Source organism: Ogataea haglerorum (genome assembly GCF_019207285.1).
Source record: "Ogataea haglerorum isolate 81-453-3 chromosome Unknown 81-453-3_NODE_22_length_69008_cov_99.063295, whole genome shotgun sequence".
NCBI lineage: Eukaryota > Fungi > Ascomycota > Pichiomycetes > Pichiales > Pichiaceae > Ogataea > Ogataea haglerorum.
The window spans coordinates 25,157-43,360 of record NW_025065172.1 but is presented as its reverse complement, the minus strand read 5'-3'; the positions used below and the strand labels follow the sequence as shown (position 1 = coordinate 43,360).

General features: G+C 43.5%; 9 protein-coding genes across 9 annotated transcripts; 4 read left to right on the top strand and 5 right to left on the bottom strand.

Moving 5' to 3' along the window:
- Window positions 1–59: 59 nt before the first annotated feature.
- On the top strand, window positions 60–3,587 carry KL911_005357 (uncharacterized protein; the record flags this gene model as incomplete). The annotated part of the gene is made up of 1 exon (XM_043200750.1): window positions 60–3,587. The coding sequence occupies one exon, from the start codon at window positions 60–62 to the stop codon at window positions 3,585–3,587; it is 3,528 nt and encodes a 1,175-aa protein (XP_043051905.1).
- Window positions 3,588–3,887: 300 nt separating this feature from the next.
- KL911_005356 (uncharacterized protein) lies at window positions 3,888–5,480 on the top strand (the record flags this gene model as incomplete). The annotated part of the gene is made up of 1 exon (XM_043200749.1): window positions 3,888–5,480. The coding sequence occupies one exon, from the start codon at window positions 3,888–3,890 to the stop codon at window positions 5,478–5,480; it is 1,593 nt and encodes a 530-aa protein (XP_043051904.1).
- A 47-nt stretch (window positions 5,481–5,527) lies between these two features.
- KL911_005355 (uncharacterized protein) lies at window positions 5,528–6,613 on the bottom strand (the record flags this gene model as incomplete). Its single annotated transcript, XM_043200748.1, has 1 exon — window positions 5,528–6,613. One exon carries the CDS (start codon window positions 6,611–6,613, stop codon window positions 5,528–5,530), a length of 1,086 nt encoding a protein of 361 aa, XP_043051903.1.
- Window positions 6,614–6,875: 262 nt separating this feature from the next.
- On the top strand, window positions 6,876–7,889 carry KL911_005354 (uncharacterized protein; the record flags this gene model as incomplete). Its single annotated transcript, XM_043200747.1, has 1 exon — window positions 6,876–7,889. One exon carries the CDS (start codon window positions 6,876–6,878, stop codon window positions 7,887–7,889), a length of 1,014 nt encoding a protein of 337 aa, XP_043051902.1.
- An 18-nt stretch (window positions 7,890–7,907) lies between these two features.
- KL911_005353 (uncharacterized protein) lies at window positions 7,908–11,357 on the bottom strand (the record flags this gene model as incomplete). Its single annotated transcript, XM_043200746.1, has 1 exon — window positions 7,908–11,357. One exon carries the CDS (start codon window positions 11,355–11,357, stop codon window positions 7,908–7,910), a length of 3,450 nt encoding a protein of 1,149 aa, XP_043051901.1.
- Window positions 11,358–11,475: 118 nt separating this feature from the next.
- KL911_005352 (uncharacterized protein) lies at window positions 11,476–12,342 on the bottom strand (the record flags this gene model as incomplete). The annotated part of the gene is made up of 1 exon (XM_043200745.1): window positions 11,476–12,342. The coding sequence occupies one exon, from the start codon at window positions 12,340–12,342 to the stop codon at window positions 11,476–11,478; it is 867 nt and encodes a 288-aa protein (XP_043051900.1).
- A 1,152-nt stretch (window positions 12,343–13,494) lies between these two features.
- On the bottom strand, window positions 13,495–15,300 carry KL911_005351 (uncharacterized protein; the record flags this gene model as incomplete). Its single annotated transcript, XM_043200744.1, has 1 exon — window positions 13,495–15,300. One exon carries the CDS (start codon window positions 15,298–15,300, stop codon window positions 13,495–13,497), a length of 1,806 nt encoding a protein of 601 aa, XP_043051899.1.
- Window positions 15,301–15,344: 44 nt separating this feature from the next.
- KL911_005350 (uncharacterized protein) lies at window positions 15,345–17,072 on the top strand (the record flags this gene model as incomplete). The annotated part of the gene is made up of 1 exon (XM_043200743.1): window positions 15,345–17,072. One exon carries the CDS (start codon window positions 15,345–15,347, stop codon window positions 17,070–17,072), a length of 1,728 nt encoding a protein of 575 aa, XP_043051898.1.
- A 3-nt stretch (window positions 17,073–17,075) lies between these two features.
- Window positions 17,076–18,203, bottom strand: KL911_005349 (uncharacterized protein; the record flags this gene model as incomplete). Its single annotated transcript, XM_043200741.1, has 1 exon — window positions 17,076–18,203. One exon carries the CDS (start codon window positions 18,201–18,203, stop codon window positions 17,076–17,078), a length of 1,128 nt encoding a protein of 375 aa, XP_043051897.1.
- Window position 18,204: the final 1 nt, after the last annotated feature.

Genomic DNA, 18,204 nt, shown 5'->3' with positions numbered 1-18,204 from the left:
TTTTTTTTTTAAGTTTATTGTTAATAATCGTCTTGAGTTGAGAGATCAAAGAGGACATTATGGGGCGAAAGTACAACGGTCAGGTACCGTCATCAACCGAAAAGAATCTTGAGGAAACAACTGAAGGCCAGAGTCAAGATCAAGAGCCGCAAGTTATGGCAATGCTGGAGCGCGAGAAGAGCAAGAGAAAAAGGAAATTGAAAGAAAGCTTACTAGAACAGCATAAGGAGAAGCTCTCAAGGCAGAAAAAGAAACGGCTTGATAAGTATATCGAACACCAGATGAAAAGAGAGGAAAAGGAAATTCTCCTCCAGAAGCTTAGTGAAACTAGGATCGATTCAAGCGTTCTGAAATCTGCCAAACTTATCGGAACAGGGACACATCAGACCAAACGAGAACGCTTTTTGGAAGCGCTAGAGCAAGAAATACAAGGAAAAGGAGATAAAGAAACACAGGACACTCTTTATGAGCAGAGAACAATAAAAAATTGGGACGATGAAGAGGAACAGGTAGCACATAAAGACTGCCAAGCCGAGGTCAAAACAAATATCTCGGTTCCAATGAATTTAACATCTGGATTTGGATTCACAAGTCATAAAAAGGAACCTAAGAACAAAAAAACTAAGAAATATAGCTGGAGGGTCAAGCTTGAGCTTGAACGGTCGAAGAAAAAGGCTGTCGAGGATAGACTGGATTTTGCCAGTGACGAGGATGAAGGAGAAGAAGAAGAAGAACAAGAAGAAGAAGTGGCCAGTAATGATGTCGACGAAGCCGGAGAGAAGAAATTAAAGAAAAGAGAAGAAGAAGAAGTAGAAGAAGAAGGAGAAGAGAGCGAGGATGCATTTGATGATGGGGAAGATGAAGGAGAAGATGAGACCAATAGGAGACATAGCAAGCGTGCACAAAGTTTTAAAGAATGGGCTGAAACCCAGGTCAAAAATCTTGAAGTCGTACCCGATTTCGTTACCCCCTCAGAACCACAAAAGTCTTACACGCCTATAATCCGGCAAGAAGATTTGGATGATGGTTTGGGTGAAGATTTCATTCCGATTAATGAGGGCTTGCAAAGAAAGATAGTCACTATAGATGTTCAGAGAGATGACAGTATACAGAAAGCCAGAATGCAGCTACCCGTTTTTGAGGAAGAGCACAGAATCATGGAGGCAATTCATCACAATGATTGCGTTATTATATGTGGTGAGACAGGCTCTGGCAAGACAACTCAGGTTCCTCAGTTTCTCTTTGAGTCTGGTTATGGAAGCCCAGATTCTGATACTCCGGGTATGATTGGAATCACCCAACCGAGAAGAGTTGCCGCAGTTGCTATGGCAGAAAGAGTTGGACAGGAACTTGGCAATTATAAAAACCGAGTTGGACATCAAATAAGGTTTGACGCCTCTGTTGGGGAAGAAACATCCGTCAAGTTCATGACTGACGGTGTTCTCTTAAGGGAAATGATGTCAGATTTTCTTTTGACAAAATACTCGGCGCTGATCATCGATGAGGCCCATGAGAGAAACATCAACACTGACATTCTGATAGGAATGCTAAGCAGGGTTCTGAAGCTTCGGAGAGATTGGAGCTGCAAAGATCCAGCAAAATACAAGCCATTAAAGTTGATTATTATGTCTGCCACCTTAAGAGTATCAGAGTTCAGCGAAAACAAGAACTTATTCGGTTCGCCACCGCCAATAATAAACGTGCAAACTAGACAATATCCTGTGTCCATTCATTTTAATAGAAGAACAGCATTCAACTACAACGAAGAGGCTTTCAGAAAAACATGTAAAATCCACTCGAAGCTTCCACGTGGAGGGATATTGATTTTTTTGACAGGAAAAGGAGAAATTAATGAAATGGTCAGACGACTAAGAAAGCGATATCCTCTTAAAAAAGGGAAGAGTTATGACGATGTTGCAGAAGTCAAAGTTGACTCCAGATATGTTGATATAGAAGCTGAGGAGGTGGACTTTTCTGTCAATGAAATGGTCCATGACCTCAGTGAAGAGTACTCGAATGAAGAGGATGACGAGGAAGAAGAAGGGTTTGACGAAACCCTGGAGGAAGGGCAAACAGCAGAAGACCCATTGTATGTACTACCCCTCTATTCGTTACTTCCTACAAAAGAGCAGATGAAAATTTTTGAGCGTCCCCCAAATGGTGCTCGGCTCTGCGTGGTCGCTACCAATATCGCGGAAACCTCGTTGACAATTCCGAACATCAGATATGTGGTTGATTGCGGAAGGTCGAAGGAGAGAAGTTTCAATGAAGACACAGGAGTTCAATCATATGAAATTAAATGGATATCAAAAGCCAGTGCAGACCAACGTGCTGGAAGAGCTGGAAGAACAGGACCTGGTCATTGTTACAGACTTTTTTCATCGGCAGTTTATGAAAGCGAATTTACACAATTCTCCAAACCTGAGATTCTTAGAATGCCCGCGGAGAGCGTTGTATTGACAATGAAAAGCATGGGGATAGATAATATCATCAATTTCCCTTTTGTCACGCCGCCTACTAGAGATCTTCTTAGAAAAGCCGAAAAACTGCTTCAGCATTTGGGTGCACTGGATGATCGCATGATAATAACAAAGCTTGGACAAAAAATGAGCCGCTTTCCACTGAGCCCCCGGTTTGCTAAAATGCTCCTCGTGGCAAATCAACAAGGCTGTTTGCCATATATCATTGCTTTGGTTTCTGGATTGTCAGTGGGCGACCCGTTCGTCAGCGAGTGGGAAATTATTTCAGGGGGTGAAGATGAAGAGAACGAGTGGAAAAACCAACAGTTGTCCAAGTTCAACAACTCCCGCCAACTGTTCACCAAATTGGATAAATTTAGTGATGGACTGCAACTGCTGTCAGCCATTTGTGCACAAGATCACATCCCCAGAGCTGATCGTGAGAAGTTCTTTGAAAGTAACTTTCTGAGACCCAAGATCATGGATGAAATAGTCAAACTGAGAAAGCAATTGACTTACATTGTCAAAGTGAATCTCAGCAAAGAGTCTATAGCTGTTTCTCCGCTGGTCAAAGAAGAGGAACTTAAGCTCAGCCTACCCACAAAGGTCCAAGTGGAAGCAATAAAACAGATGATAACAGCAGGTTTTATTGACCACGTTGCCGTGCGCGCAGACATCGTGGATAAAAATGTCAAGATTCCTAACAATGCACCGATTACAGCAATTCGATACCTTACATTGATGCCCACAAGTGATACTGACTCAGACGGTTTTGTTTATATTCATCCAAATTCCGTCCTATCCAAGTGCGGTGAAATGCCGCCATCTTACTTAGTTTATCAATCGCTTACCGCCAACAGTGCATCTACAACTAAAAAATTAAGAATGAAGCCGCTTACCGATATTGGGGGTCGCGCGCTGGCAAACGTGGCCGCCAAATCTGGTTTGATAACATACTCTAAGCCATTAGGTCACCCTTATGCTCCAAAGGAGATCAGTCAAACAGAGAGAGAGTGCTATGTTGTACCTAGAATGGGAGCAAATATAGGCACCGGTGGAGTTGGTTGGGACCTACCGGCAATGAAGGTTCGCCAAAGCAAAATAAGAGGAAACTGGGTTATTAAATAATACTAATTGTCATATAGTACAAAATCACATTACATTATTTTAACGTTGTGTGAAGTCAGTAGTGTGGGAACTAATATTCCCTATAACCACGTCGAAAATATATTTACACAATAGGTAACGTAAAAGAAAGTTTTCTACTGCTGTCTAAAGTGATATCCTAAGAAGACATCAAAGACGGTTTCACCACCTCACCAGAGAATTTATCTCCTGATTTGTCATAGAAGAGGACACCAACGCACAGGATTAAGCTTTAAATTCAAACTAATATTGCTGTCAACTGGAAAAGCTATTGCGGGAAAGATGAGGAAAGACGACAGAATCAAGTTCAACCTTTTTTTCACAGATCTTGTAAAAGTTCTAAAACAGATAGATACTTACCAGGTACTCTCGATCAAATTACCAAAAAATGATAAGTTTTTCGAAAATGATCCAAAGCAAATAACAAGTAATTTCCTGAACTTTTTGGATTTGACCGGAAACGACTTTACGGGGGATGCCAGCATTATACACAAATTCGACTCTGCCGAGTACGAATCCATCTACCAAATTTACCATGACATAAAGATTGCAGCGTTGATTGCTTATTTGAGTAAAAACTCAGAAGCGGATCATTTTCAAGTTGATCATTTTTATCGAATTGCCGTAGAGCTTTTGTTGAAGGAAAGCTTACGATTTGATAGTACAGTGGTGCTACAAGAGAAAGAAACAAGAAAATCTTTTCGCAATGAAAACAAACAGAAAGCAAATAAACTGGAGACAGAAATTGAGGATGATACTAGAACAAGTTTGAGAAAGGCCATTGTTCGCGACTTCGACTTGATTACCACTTCCTATATCAACAGGTCGGGAGATGCGCTTTTGTTAACTGCTGCTAATGGTGTTCCTCTCTTCTCCTCATTGAACAAGCGCATCTCTGAGTTGGACGACAGAAAGCCGAACTTCGATGATGACGTGCCGGTTGAAACCTTGACAGTTGTTCCAAGTCTATTAGGAGCGAAAATGGAAAGTTTATCTCATTTATGTCAGACACTGCTCAGCCACCAAGCTCTGCCAACTGAGATCCTTTCGCAAAGTTTTCATCCAAATTGGTACGACTTCCCTGTTTCTCAGTGGATCAAGCATGGAAATAACGAGGAGGCTTTTTCCTTTGCACCAATGTATGATGAAAGTCCGTCTATTATCTCCAATGAGTGGAAAGGTCTCATTTGGCTACAGCACTATGGCTTCAAAAGAACATTGCAGATAAAAAAACAACTTGAGAAAGTGCAGAATGAAAACGAAGTTGATGCCAAAGACTCCGCAGGATCTTTATTCGGTGCAAACGGCGCAGAATTATCACAGAATTCAACTGTGCAGGATGTCATGAAGGCAGAACCAGAAGCATCTTTTGAAGTTAGTACTCCCGCTGACGAGGAAAAGCACGATTACACTCAAAATGGTGTAGAGGAAGCTCGTGAGGAAGAGACTGAACTAGAATCAGAACCAATAGACTTAGAAAAAGTGGTCCAATGGAATGCCGGAAACGTAATTGATGAAGTCGAACAGCAAGCTGTCAGTGACAATTGTGCCCAAAAAACGGTCACTAAACTTCTATTAGAGTTGAATCAATTGAGACGTGAACGTTATAAAAGCAACACATCCAGTGAAAGGAAGTCGTTCAAGCCGACTAAGAGTGAAATTCTTAAATTTCACCAGCTGAAGCGCATGATTACGGGAATAATAAAGCACAAAAATATTGAACCACAGAGCTTACAAATAGAGATTAGTTCTAAAATCCCGGTCCTACAACAGAATTACAACGGTTCGTTACCATCCTCAATGATGAGCGATGCCCACAATTCGCAAGCCGTGCAGATAGCAACTTACAACAGACCACTGAAAAGGCGCCGGTGAATTCACCTTCAGATGTTATTTATATGATTAGGGTATGATTTTCTTGATTATAGTTCAACACCATTGAATTCGATAAAGTTTTTGGGTGTTGCGCCGTCCGAAATTAACTGAGCGACAATTTTGCCTCTATCGTCCTGTAGTATCATCATATCGAACAGATGTATTCCACCTACGCCGAAAACTGACGTGGTGTAAGTAAAAGAGTCTTTGCCAGATACATATCTTCCAGGCTCGGTTTGGTGGGGATGAAATATCAAGGATTTTGAAATTAGGTTTGCAAATGCATTTGCTGCGTCGCCAAGTAACTCGTGAACAATATCCGAGGTACTGATATCAGGAACTCGTTTGTTTGTTACTAAGACATTAGGTCGATCCGGGTTTGTTTCGTCTAATCCCAGGAAAATGCTGTATCCAAGAGGAATAAGGTTAACAGACTTGATGTCCAAAATGTTCTCTGGCTTCAAAGATGCAGCAGTATACTGAGCTTCACAAATGACTTGCTCTCGTTTCGAAGGTCGGCTTTTGAACAATGGTGAACTACAGATTTCTGGAAGGTAAACCTGAACCTCGTAGCGGCAAGTTTTGATTTCTCTGACCGATAGTAACTTTGCTCCTGAGTAGGTCTCATCGCAGCGATATCGGATGGTGGAAAGTCTTTGTTTACCTGTCTTGTCACAAATATCTCCTCCGCCGATAGTTTGCTCGAGATAGATTGGACCATCATAATTCGAAACTAAATTGAAATTTGTATAATCCTTCTTGTTTGCGTTCTCGAAACTTCCCAAAGAAAAAAAGGGTTTCTCCGGGTCTATCAAAGATGTATCAGTGGATGCGCCGAAAAGTTTCTTGAATCCTCTAAACTGTGTAATATTACCATCGAGACAGAAGCAGTACTTCCAGTAATCACTGGATGACTGATAAAGACATTTCATCTTATTTTGCTTTGTATATGTGTCTCCTAACGACCAGAGAGTGGCTACGGTACTCTCAAGATCCGACTGGTAACTGCTTTCGGTCGAAGAGAGGTCTTTTTGATCAACATTCCCCACAAAGTGGCAGCTGTAAATTTGATCGAGGTGTTTGAACTTGACACTCGAACTTGCACCCGATGGTCCGGTCGAATTTGGTGCCATGATAACACTGTAGTGTGGCACACTCTCATCAAGTGTTATCGTTGCCTGAATGGAAGGGACCAGGAGTATGAAACCAAATAGAAGCATAATTGTCATAAAAACTGCTCAAGGATAACTTGAAGGTAGTTAGTTTTCCACTGCCTGAACATTCAAATTCAAGAATGATAAATTTTAAAAATCGAAGATTTTATATGCTATCCTGTGATAGCCATAGACAACTTACTTGTCGCCCTGAACATGATTAGCATTTGAACTATAGAAGATGAGAATCAACCGTCGACTCATTTCACGACCTCTTCGCTTCCCATTGGTGGCGTCCTACCGATATGGATCTCATCAGCCGGAACTCGAAAGAACAAAAGAAAATCTAAGCCAAACGGCTTCACAGCTATACAAATACAATAGCATTCGAGATGACTATCAGGTTCCGAAATATCCAATTGTTCTTTGTCATGGGTTCTCGGGCTTCGACAGTCTTGTTAGCTTACCTGCCGTCGAGCTTTTTCACCAAGCTAAGCATAAAGAAGCATCTGCAAAGGAAATGGCACGGGAGGCGGACACTAAAATTGAGTTTTTCGAATACTGGCACGGAATACGTAAGGAGCTATTGGCTCGTGGATGTCAGGTTCTAGTGGCCAAAGTTCCCCCATTTGCTACCATAGAAACCAGATCTAAAATATTGAACGAGTTTTTACAACGAACAATATCCAAACGCTTTCCAAATGCACAACAACCTGTCAAGGTGAACCTGATTGCCCATTCAATGGGGGGCCTTGATTGTCGACACCTTATTTCTGCGTACGAGCAAAAAAGCTTCGAGATTGTCTCCTTGACAACAGTATCGACTCCCCATAGAGGTAGCTACGCTGCCGATCGCATCCTTCAACTCATTCCAACGCGAATCATTGAAAACTTTCTGCCTTCCCTGAAAGAACTTACTCTTGAGAGTTGCGTTCACCTTAATAGGCATATTACAGACGACCCGAATGTCAAATACTTCAGCTATGGTGCATCCTTCACACCAAGCATATTCAGTGTTTTCTATCCTACATGGAAAATGGTGTATCCTGAAGAAGGTCCGAACGATGGCCTGGTGAGCATCAAGAGTGCTAAGTGGGGCGAATATTTGGGGAGCCTAGAAAATGTGGATCATCTGGATCTGATCAACTGGATAAACATCTCGAAACGTTTCAAAATTGTGATCGGAATGCGGACTTTTAATCCGGTCGCGCTCTATCTTGATCTTGCGGACAATTTGGCAAAGAGGGGTCTATGAAGTTTCAATCATATACATTTATAACAATGTGTGCGATATATAATCCATTTCGGCCTTTGCCGATTGGCAATACCGGCAGAGATGCTCATCGTATCTTTGAGGGTATTTAGTACGAGCAAGCTCGCAATTCTGGTGCTCAGCGAAAACCCAGCGTTTCCATTCACAAGCCAAGTATGCTCGCTCTGCAGCATTTAGTATCCCGAGCTCTGTCAGTAGTTCATTTCTTTGTAACCCAAATTCCACCAAACGGGATTGTACTTTGCCTTCAGTTGGTGGAGAGTCTTCAACAACGCCGGCCAGCTTTTGAAACTCTAAAAAGCATTGAGATTCAGTGGCATTATAGGACAGTTGAACGCTCGTGTTGTGTGCGAAGTCTTGTATATCACTTATCGAAATCATTCTTTTCATCACTGTTGGTTTGTGGACCAGCAAGTTCACGTATTTTTCAGTATTATGTTCAATCCAGTACGCATGGGTAGTTTTACCCGAGAAATAAACATTGAAGAATAATGAGATGCCCAAAGATAAAATCAGCAGCCAATGGAGCTTGCAATTCTTATACGCTGAAAAAAGTGCATCCATGACTAGTTTTGTAGCTACGTGAAGCAGCTTATCAAATTCCAAGTTGACTTTCTGTAGAACGAGGTTAAGCAAAAACTCCACTTTAACATGCTTGACGTCTTCGGCGAACCTGACTTCTTCCTCGGTCAAATCATCGGCATCGAACTTGGTAATCGGCCCGTACAGCTTTATCGCCGACGCAATCTTGCGGTTTTCGTTAGCCAAATTGCGTATAGCAGACAGGAGATGCTTATGAAGATCATCAATTTTGGACAAGATCACCTGTCTGAAAAAAAACGAGCTGAATAATTCTAATATGTTTCTGTTTCTCTTTACCTTGTAGTAAACGAGCAATTTTGAGGAGCGCGAATCTGTGTTGAAGATAATGAATCTGATGATGAGGCGGCCCGCACTTCCAAAAGGAAGATACAAGTATGGCGTGGTTTGCGTGAAGTTGTAATATTTGTTGTTTAGCATAGACTCAATCCGCTGCTCAGCCGACAGTAATTCAATTGCAGGATTCCAAATAATCCGTGTGAGCTTCTGTTGCGAGTCGCATCTCCAAACGGTATGCTGTGTTCCTGTGTCTACAGAAAGATGGGCAAAGGGAAGCATAGATTGCAGCAAGAATGATTGATCACCAACCAATACATGGAACAGAGCTTTCGCAGGTAGTTCATACTTTTGAATCCATATGAGATGCATATCCTCGCTGTAGTTAAGTTTCATGTCCGTATCCATATCTGCAGATGAGGCAATCGTAACAACAGCCTTTTCCCCTTCTGAATTCTGCGGAACTGTCAAAGGGATTGAGGAAGGTCCTTTGGGCTCAACTTGTGAATGAACTTGTTTTATTTTGGCCAGCTCATCTATTATCGTTTCGAGAGGTTTGCTTATTGACGATTTTTTCAGAGAAATAAGATAGTTGATTTGGTCTTTGATCAGATTTCCTGGTTCTAGGCAAAGCCTCATTTTCGTGGACACTCCACTAACAAAGTAAAATCGAAGCAGGTCATAATTTGCTTTCTGGACCGAGTCAACATAAAGAAAATTTGTCAATTTCAAGACAGAAATTGAAACCAATCCGCAGTTTGTGGTGTAAACATATATATGACTCTCAGTCGCATAAAGATAACAAAACAGTCCCTGTTTTGAATTCGCCGACCAGAAAGCTCTGAATGCCATTAAAACAAATTCGTCCGCACCAACATAGGATTCGAAAAGAGATCGCACCTGAAGATCCAATTGCCTCAATTCAATTGGATAAGATGCTGGGTACCGTAAGTTAATGGAATTTAGCGTGCTTGAGTGCATTTTTGCAGCAATTTCAATGGAGTCATTACGATTCTTAATGGCGTAATATAATCCCCAGTTAACAAACCCCCAAACATTTGCAGTGAAGGCAGAAGGAACTTTTGGCGAGGTCAAATATAAATGTGACAAGCAAGCAAGGTTGGTCAGTTCGGTGACCAAGGGAGCACTAAAATTGACGTCCATTTTCAAACTAGGAAGGGACTTGTTCAACAGCATTTGCGCATTTTCCGGCTTCGTACTTGGCAGGTTGACGAGCTCGAGGTCTTTCTCAACAACTGGCTCAAGTGCAAACAGGTCCAACATTGGCTCATATCTTGACATGGATATCGTACTGTTGCGCTGCAAAGCTGAGTTTTTGACAGTGTGGAATACTGAGAGCCAGCTTTTGAGCTCGCCCAATGTCTCAACCTGGATTGTGACCTCTGTCTGTAAAGTCTTAATTTCGAAACAGAATTTTCGGTCCTCTTCAGGCTTATAGCGAACATTAGCCAACAAAATGCCAATTTTATCAGATTCTTCAACGTAGGTACCGGATGTACTTATTGAGAGAAATCCAAACAGATCGCCTTTGATGAAAAGCCACCTCTTGACCCAAACGATTTCCTTTGATTTGATTTTTCCGCTCTTAAGAAACACCCAACCGTGTTTCTCGTACTGCTCCACATCCGTATCCAGGAGATGCGCCATGTTGATAGTCGCTGGTATATAAGAATCAAGGTCATTCGAGGGAGTGCATAAATTCACCACATTTTCCTCAGAGGTCCTTCGAGCAGATAGCAGGTCCTTGATTAGGCTTTGATGTGAGCGCTCCTGCAATTCCATGAAGTACTTTGCCCTTTCTATTTTCTTGGATGACTCTTCCAATCCCAAGAATTCAGCCAGGTTTTTTGACTGCTCTGACGAATTCCTCAAAGTGTCACAGAGTTCGACAAGTGCAGAGCTGACCTTGTGTCTCAATTTGGTAATGGAAATCCATATGCTAAGCGATATGTGGATGTATTGCTTTCGGAGCTCGAAGAGTTGTTGGGCGTCTTCTCTGGCATTTATGGGGTCTAGGGTTTTAGGCTGAGCAACGAACTTGTCGAGATATGAGTCATATTTAGCTTGAATACCCTCAAAGGCATGACGTAGTTCAAGATACGCAGCAATATCTCCATCAAGAAGATTAATCAAATTCTGTATGGGCTCTTTCTTGAAGGTAAGGGCACCATTGATAAAACTCAAAACCTCGTTCATATCTTGTGAGGTTCGCTCAATACATGTCTTCGCTATGTCTCTGTTCGCAAGGCTATTCTGACCGACAGAGCTGAGTACTGTTTGAAATTCGGAACTTATGCCTTGCAACGTCGCACAAGCAGCCACGAATCGCTTGAGATAATCAATGGTTTTTTTGATCAAAAGCTGGTAGGATCTGATTTCGGAATTCATGTAGTTCACGGAAGCTCGGAAACTAGGAGAATCTGTTGATGCTTCCTTTAGTCCCACTGCAATCAAATTGACCACACAGTCTTCAGGCTGGCTAAATGCCACATCTGTAGACGCCAAGGCTCCTGGCACCATATATGGGTCTTTTTTTCCGCCGTTCGAAACCATCCGGAAGAGCAAACTTCTATTCAGAGACTCTAGTGTGCGATCAACTCAAATTTGTTTTAATGTGTACTATATCGTTTACACCTCGCACCTTCTAATATTTTATGTACATAGATGATCATCACACTTTAGAGAGCAGACACTCAATTTTCTCAAAGTAAGCAGGGTCTGCCAGTTGCTGAATTTCCTCTTTTGTGAGCCACTTGTATTCTTCGCAGCCATCAGTTTTGTTTAATTGGAATTCTCCTGCAACGATGTGAGATTTGATTAAATATTCTCGAATACCATCTTGAGGTAAATCATGAACAATCTTGCCATTCGAAAACTTCAATAATGCTGTAGGGGTCCGGGAAACAGTCCAGACATTAAGTTTTTCTCCTCCCAAATTCTTAAGACCTTCTTCTGCAACCGTATGTAACGGTTTGGAGTCGTCAGGGACCACAAAAGCTGGGAACTTCCACATATTGTTCTGTCTGACAAGTAGGTATAGGGTTCTTGATAGTTTTCTCTCTAAAGAATGTTGATCGTTGTTTTTATCGGCTTCCGTGATTCTAGGCAACGCTTTGATGGGCCTGCTAGCGTCATCCAAATTTTCTCCCTGCGTTGCAGACGATTCGCCCTGTTTACCATGCCCCTCGGCCTTGGGAAGCACAATGGTTTCTTTCAATCTTCTGTCTCTGCCGTGTCTAATTTCCGGCTTTCCTTTTGGGAACCACACACCATCTCTTGCTGGCAATGGATATTTTTGAGCTTGGGAAAACTCTCGCTCGGCAACAGTACCCTTTTTGAAATAGAACCATCTTGGAAAAGTCCACATGAGTCTTCTTTCCAGTTCATCTTGATATTTGTAAAATTTTTGCTCAAAATCTGTCACCTCGGGTGTGACTTGCGGGATTCTTGATAAAATCACACCAGTCTGAATGTTTTTAAGCGTGGTGGCAACATTTGTAGCCAGATGCCGTCTCCCCCATTTTAAATTACTCATCATGCTCGTAGATGAGAGCTACTTGAAAATTAATCTCTTCGACTTTTGACAAAAATCGGCATAACCACGACGCATTGGAAAATATATTTATATGCCTCTTCGGGTAGTCAAAGGAAACACATCTTTACACACCCAACGAATTAAACTCACTTTATCGTACACTAAAATCTGACGCTCTGGGAGAATGGCTCATAAACGACGCTCTACGAACACACAAACTACGACAGTTACTTCAGAGCACACACCATTGGCTGCTATAAATCGCAAACAAGGGAAATACCTCTTTGATGAGATCCCTCTCTGGCAACAGGACAACCATTATATCAGATCAGGCTATGTACGAGAAACCAAGAGCTTTAAAGAATGCTTTGATTCCCTTTTCTATTTACACAATGAGACGGTCAATATTTTCACACATCTAATCCCTGGATTCCTCATCCCATTGGCGCTCTTGCTTGCGTCCCCGTGGTTGGTGGCAAACAATAGGCTGATAAGCTCAGTGCCCACATGGCTTATGGATGTACCGGTTTACACAACCACCTCAAAAACAGACAACTTTATCTTCAATTTGTTTTTGTTCGGCTTTTCCTCATGTCTTACGCTTTCTGCTGCCTTCCACGCTACCAAATGTCACTCGCACAAAATCATGAAATGGGGCTCCTCACTAGATTATGTGGGGATTATTAGTCTGATTGTAACATCTATGGTTGGAATTATCCATTACTCTCTACATGACGACCCAATAGCACATTGGTTATGTATCCTGTTTGTTGGGGCGCAGGGAACAGTTTGCTTGGTGCTCACTCTCAATCCACGCTTTCGGGAACCAGAATGGAGAACCTTCCGTGCTACCATGTTTATCATATTCGGTGTTTCCAGTGTGGTGCCGATCGGCTATGGTTTATGGAAGTATGGTTTTGTCGAGGTTTGGAACCGCGCGGGGTTGGGCTTTGTGCTACTAGAAGGAGTGGGATATATTTCGGGTGCTGTTATATATGCTATGCGGACACCAGAAAGGCATTTTCCAGGAGCTCTCGATTTGTGGGGGAACTCCCATCAGATTTTCCACGTTCTTGTTGTATTGAGTGCATACTCGCACTTTAAAGGGCTGACAGAGTCATATAAATATTCTCATACCTCTGGAATAATTAATCATTAGAACACTGCACCCCCAGAGATGAACAAACGATCTTGATTCTTTTTGCACCACTTAATTAGGTTTTTGCATGAGCGTAGCAACACTTTTTTGTCCATAATGCCTCCATTGATGAGTAGATAGAGTTCATAATTGGTGGTCGTAATCAAGAAACCGACTAAGTTATCGTTGTGATGTTTCCATCTGACCAGATTAATAAAATGGCTTTCATCTAAAAAATCCGAATCCTGCTGCGAGCCTGTGATCCGAGAAGCACCAGAAAAGCGAGAGTGTAAATGCGCATAGAGCATCATCAATTGACCTCTCATACTTTCGTCAGGCTCCCGCTGATGTGCTAATCTTGAGAAAACGAACTGTGTATGTTTCTTGCTCTTAAACACAAAATGCTGAACCAGTGGCGCAGGTATTTCCACTGGGTCCACCTTGCCCGAGCTGACCCCCGTTTCGCCGTTAGCCCCTTGTGTGCCAACGACTGCCTTAAAGAGGTCTCTGTATATTGTTCTATTGAGCTTCAGAGACTTGATGATAGAGCTTGCGATCTTTCTCATCTCGAAGAAGCTGTCCTTGTACGCGCTCACAAGTATGACAGTGATTTTGCTTGCATCCGGGTTTGCGTCCTGATTCAGCGCACTCATGTTCAAATCATGCAGGTACATCAATTTCTTGTCTTTCAAATCCACGAACTGAATAAATGAATAGAGAAAACCGTTAGGATTGAACTTTGGGAAGCATACTGGAACCCAGAACTCTTCATTTGATGCAAGCTGTTGAGCTTCATTTTCCTCAGGCGTCGATCTAAACGTATTTGTGTTGAAAATCATGAAAAACAGCAATTGCAAATCCGATGTGTGTAATGTATGCCGACGTGGACGTAATACAGTGATAAGTCTCCCACCAGGAGCTACCAGCAACGCATACAACAAGTTTTCCGATCTTTCAGCAAGCAGCAGATTTTCGATCCGTCGTCTCACAGACTTGCGCATTCTGAGGCATTCCAAACCGCCAATGATAAGCCCTGGGTTGTTGAAATTAGCGAGATCGTTGCATATCGAGTCTAAACAGGCTATATCGGCTTTTCCCAGCAACTTTCTCAGGTCGAAATTATCTCTTTTTCGAAAGACTTTGTCTATGTGAGGCTTGCTCAAGATCGTGAGAAGAAAGTTGTATAGAAAATCCAGCTGCTGGTTCAGCTGCAGCTCGCTTTCGTCAACAGACGAAATTGCCATTAAAATAATGGGCGTTTTGTTCAGGAAACAAAAGCGCGTTTTCTTCTCCCCACCAAACGTGAATGTGCGCAGCTGCTCGGTCTCGCCGTCCGGATTGAACTCAAAATACGAAACTATCGTCTGAATAATACCCGCGTGGACCGTGAGAATCTCATCGGACCCATGCATCGAGTAGATCGGTTTACCAGCAACCGACAGGATAAAAAAATGCTTGTTTTGCACGAAGAAGGCATTTTCGTTGTCGTTCATATCTGCCTTTTGCGGCCTGAAACCCAGATCTATGGCTGGCTGGGTGTCAGGAAGGCTATGTAGCGCAGTCTCACCGTCACTATAAATGGTACCACTGATGCTGGCCTCCATGCTAGCCGCCATACTGGCGTTGTCTGGCTGGGAAGAGACGAAAGTGACACCACTTGTACTTTCGGCAGGACGTGACAAAACCAAGGAATTGGATACGAGCGAGACCTGCGATTTCTGTGCAGCCAATCTGGTGAGTTGCGGCCTATCCAATTGGGCGGACTCGCCACTCGAGATGGAATCCCGGTGGATGTAATCTTCGTGGATTGCGATAGGATCCATAGGGAAAAAAATAAAAATAAATCTCTCGAATTCAATTATCCGTGATGTCTCATAGACGAAATAGTAGTTCTGGGTCCACGCGGTTCGATGGCGATCCCAAACAGCGCAGAAATAGCACGTTCAGTTACACATTGGGCAACGATTCAGCAACATCCTTCCTTCAGCAAAATACTGTCTCCAATGTAGAGTTTAACAATGTCCGCAGCAGCCAGGACTCTCCACAGGATGCCGCCTCACATTCTTCTCTGCATCGAACTATGTCGTCTTCGACTACAATCTCACGGCTCGGAACCATGGAGACGAAGCTGACCCGATTCTTCAACAAGACGGCAGAGAAGATGAAACGGTCACCTTCTGACTCTCACGCGAACTACCAATCGACTTCCAATGACTCGGCTGCTTCAACTTCAACTCTCACAAATGACAAAAACAATGGCAACAGCGGCACGTTTTCGGCTAAGCTGAAAAGACCGGATAATCTACCGATCCAGACAAACATCATGCCGTCAAAGGAGCTCAAGTCTCCGCTGGCTAGGACATCTAAAGAAGTCGAACGAATAGCCAGTTTCAGCACCTTGAACGACCAACAAACAAAACACAAACACTACCATGGCATTCTACGTTCGCGCAAAGACACCACCAAGTCCTCTTCGAGCTCTAACTCAAAAGTATCAGCCCTGCACGGCGGTGAGATGCTCTACTCGTTTCATCCATCTCTGGTAAACAGCTCTATGACGGTGCAAGAATTGCAAAACACCATCACAGAGCTTGAGAAAATGAGTATCAATAACTCCTCGTTGTCGGGAGACACAGACGCCATAGCAGACGAAGCATGGTCATTGGTTTCGTCCCTGGTATCACCCATATTCTACTGTGAGCGACTCAAAATACCAATAGAGGAGATCAACAAGCTGGTCTATCTCCATCTCAGACTGCGCTCCAACCAGATGCCGTCTGACCAGATCGCTTACTCGCCTATAGTTTCTCCAAACAATTTCTCCAGTGTATTTGACGGAGCAGCTGCTACTTCTCCCTACACTCCTCTGGGAGCTCCCACGCCTACTTTCACCTCATCCGGGAGATCTCCTCCCAGCTCTTACGGGACTATGTCTCCCGTGAAGGGCTCCAGCATCGTCCAGGAAATACAAGAGTTCCTCAAACAGGGAATGAACACCTTTCTTTCACAGTTATACCAAGACGACACAACTAAGGAGTTCATGCTTAAGCCCCGCGACCGCAAAACTTCGCCCACACGGGGGTCCGCGCTCTCCCTTGTCACAAGCGAACAGAGCTTCCGCGACGCCTGTGCATTGCTCTGGGATTACTTTTTTCAAGATATGCATTTCTACCTACAGGGAGTATTTTTACCCCTTGAAGATGAATCGTTCGAGGAGATATTGGGCGGCGGCTGGAGAGGCAAGCCGTGCGTGGAGAACATTGTGTCTGTCAGCTTCCGCGACAATGTCGTCATCCCACTTTATGAGAGCATGAGACAGGCAGACGCAGAAAAAGAGCGCAGAAAAGACCGGACAATGTCATTTGCAACCAACTCCTCGGTCTCGCTGTCCCGTACGTCGCACGAAAATCTCCGGGGAACAAACGCCGGCCGAGAACAGCAAAACAACGAAAAGCTGCTGCACTGTCTCTCAGTCCTTAACCGCGCAGATACCAACGACACAAACCAGAAAATTGTGGAAAATCTCATGCAGCAGATGAGAGAAAAATGCAACATTATGAATAGACAGCCCTCCATGAAAAGCATGCTTGTTTAACGATCAGCGTTGGCAATAATCCCGACCCGTTGCGACTTGGAATGCACACAGATGGGGTTCTAGCATCATGGCTAAAGCTGCAGCAACGACAATTCCAGCGCTGTCACTGATCCCGACACATCCCATAGCGAATTCTCGCTCGACAAGAGGTACTGTTTCTGTCACCAGCATGAACGTGTTCACATACGCAGACCCTCCCAGGAGTCCCTCGTACAATATAAGAAAGAACAGCCAGTAAATGTTGGGGAAAATGACATACATGGATTGGAACACACAGATCACCAAATTTATCGACTGAAGCAGTGCAGGCATCGAGAGGTTACGGATCCGCACAAATTGTCCTGATGACCTCGAGACAAAAACTCCAAGCTGGTATAGTGTTCCGTATGTGACGTACGCGTCTCTGTAGTTGTGGAATGGCATCTCATCAATTGGGAAAAGTAGCGTTGGACTGACACCCTGGTTGATAACGTACTCAGCCACATACACCGTGAACAAAGGGAGCATGTAGGGCACTACCAGAGGTTTGATTCTTCGGATGGTGCTTTGGTAATTTGACTCCACCAGGAGGATTGGCTGCTCCAATCGCTCAGAAAGTTTCATACTTGGGGAGGGAAGCAGGCGGAAGTAGCAGACAATGAAAGTGAACGGAACAATAGAGAATGTCAAAAGCGCATTTCTGACACTAATTCCCATCCAAGTAGTCAAGAACATGTAGACAAAGGCCCCTGCAAGCCCTGCTCCACCTGTGCCGGAGGACCATGCGCTCAGGGCCGATTCAGTATAGTAGTGCGTCAGTTGAAGAAATGTGGTCTCACCTAGACCTGAGGACGTGGATGCAAGAATGATACCAAAGAGGACAAGCGCAACGTTTTCGAACAGCGAGACTGTCAGCATTCCCACAAAACTCAGAAACACAAGGATGCATATACGAATATGATAGGGGATTCTGTGAATGAAAAACGGCGAGGCCAGCTTTAGCAGGAATGAAGGAAGCACGTCAGCCATGAGCACAATAGCTTTGGGAGTCAAAGGACCAACGAGATCTACTGCAGCAGAAAGAATCACAACGTAGAGGACGTTGTTGACTAGCCCGAAAAGCCAAAATGCAGCAAATGTCCGGTTGAACATG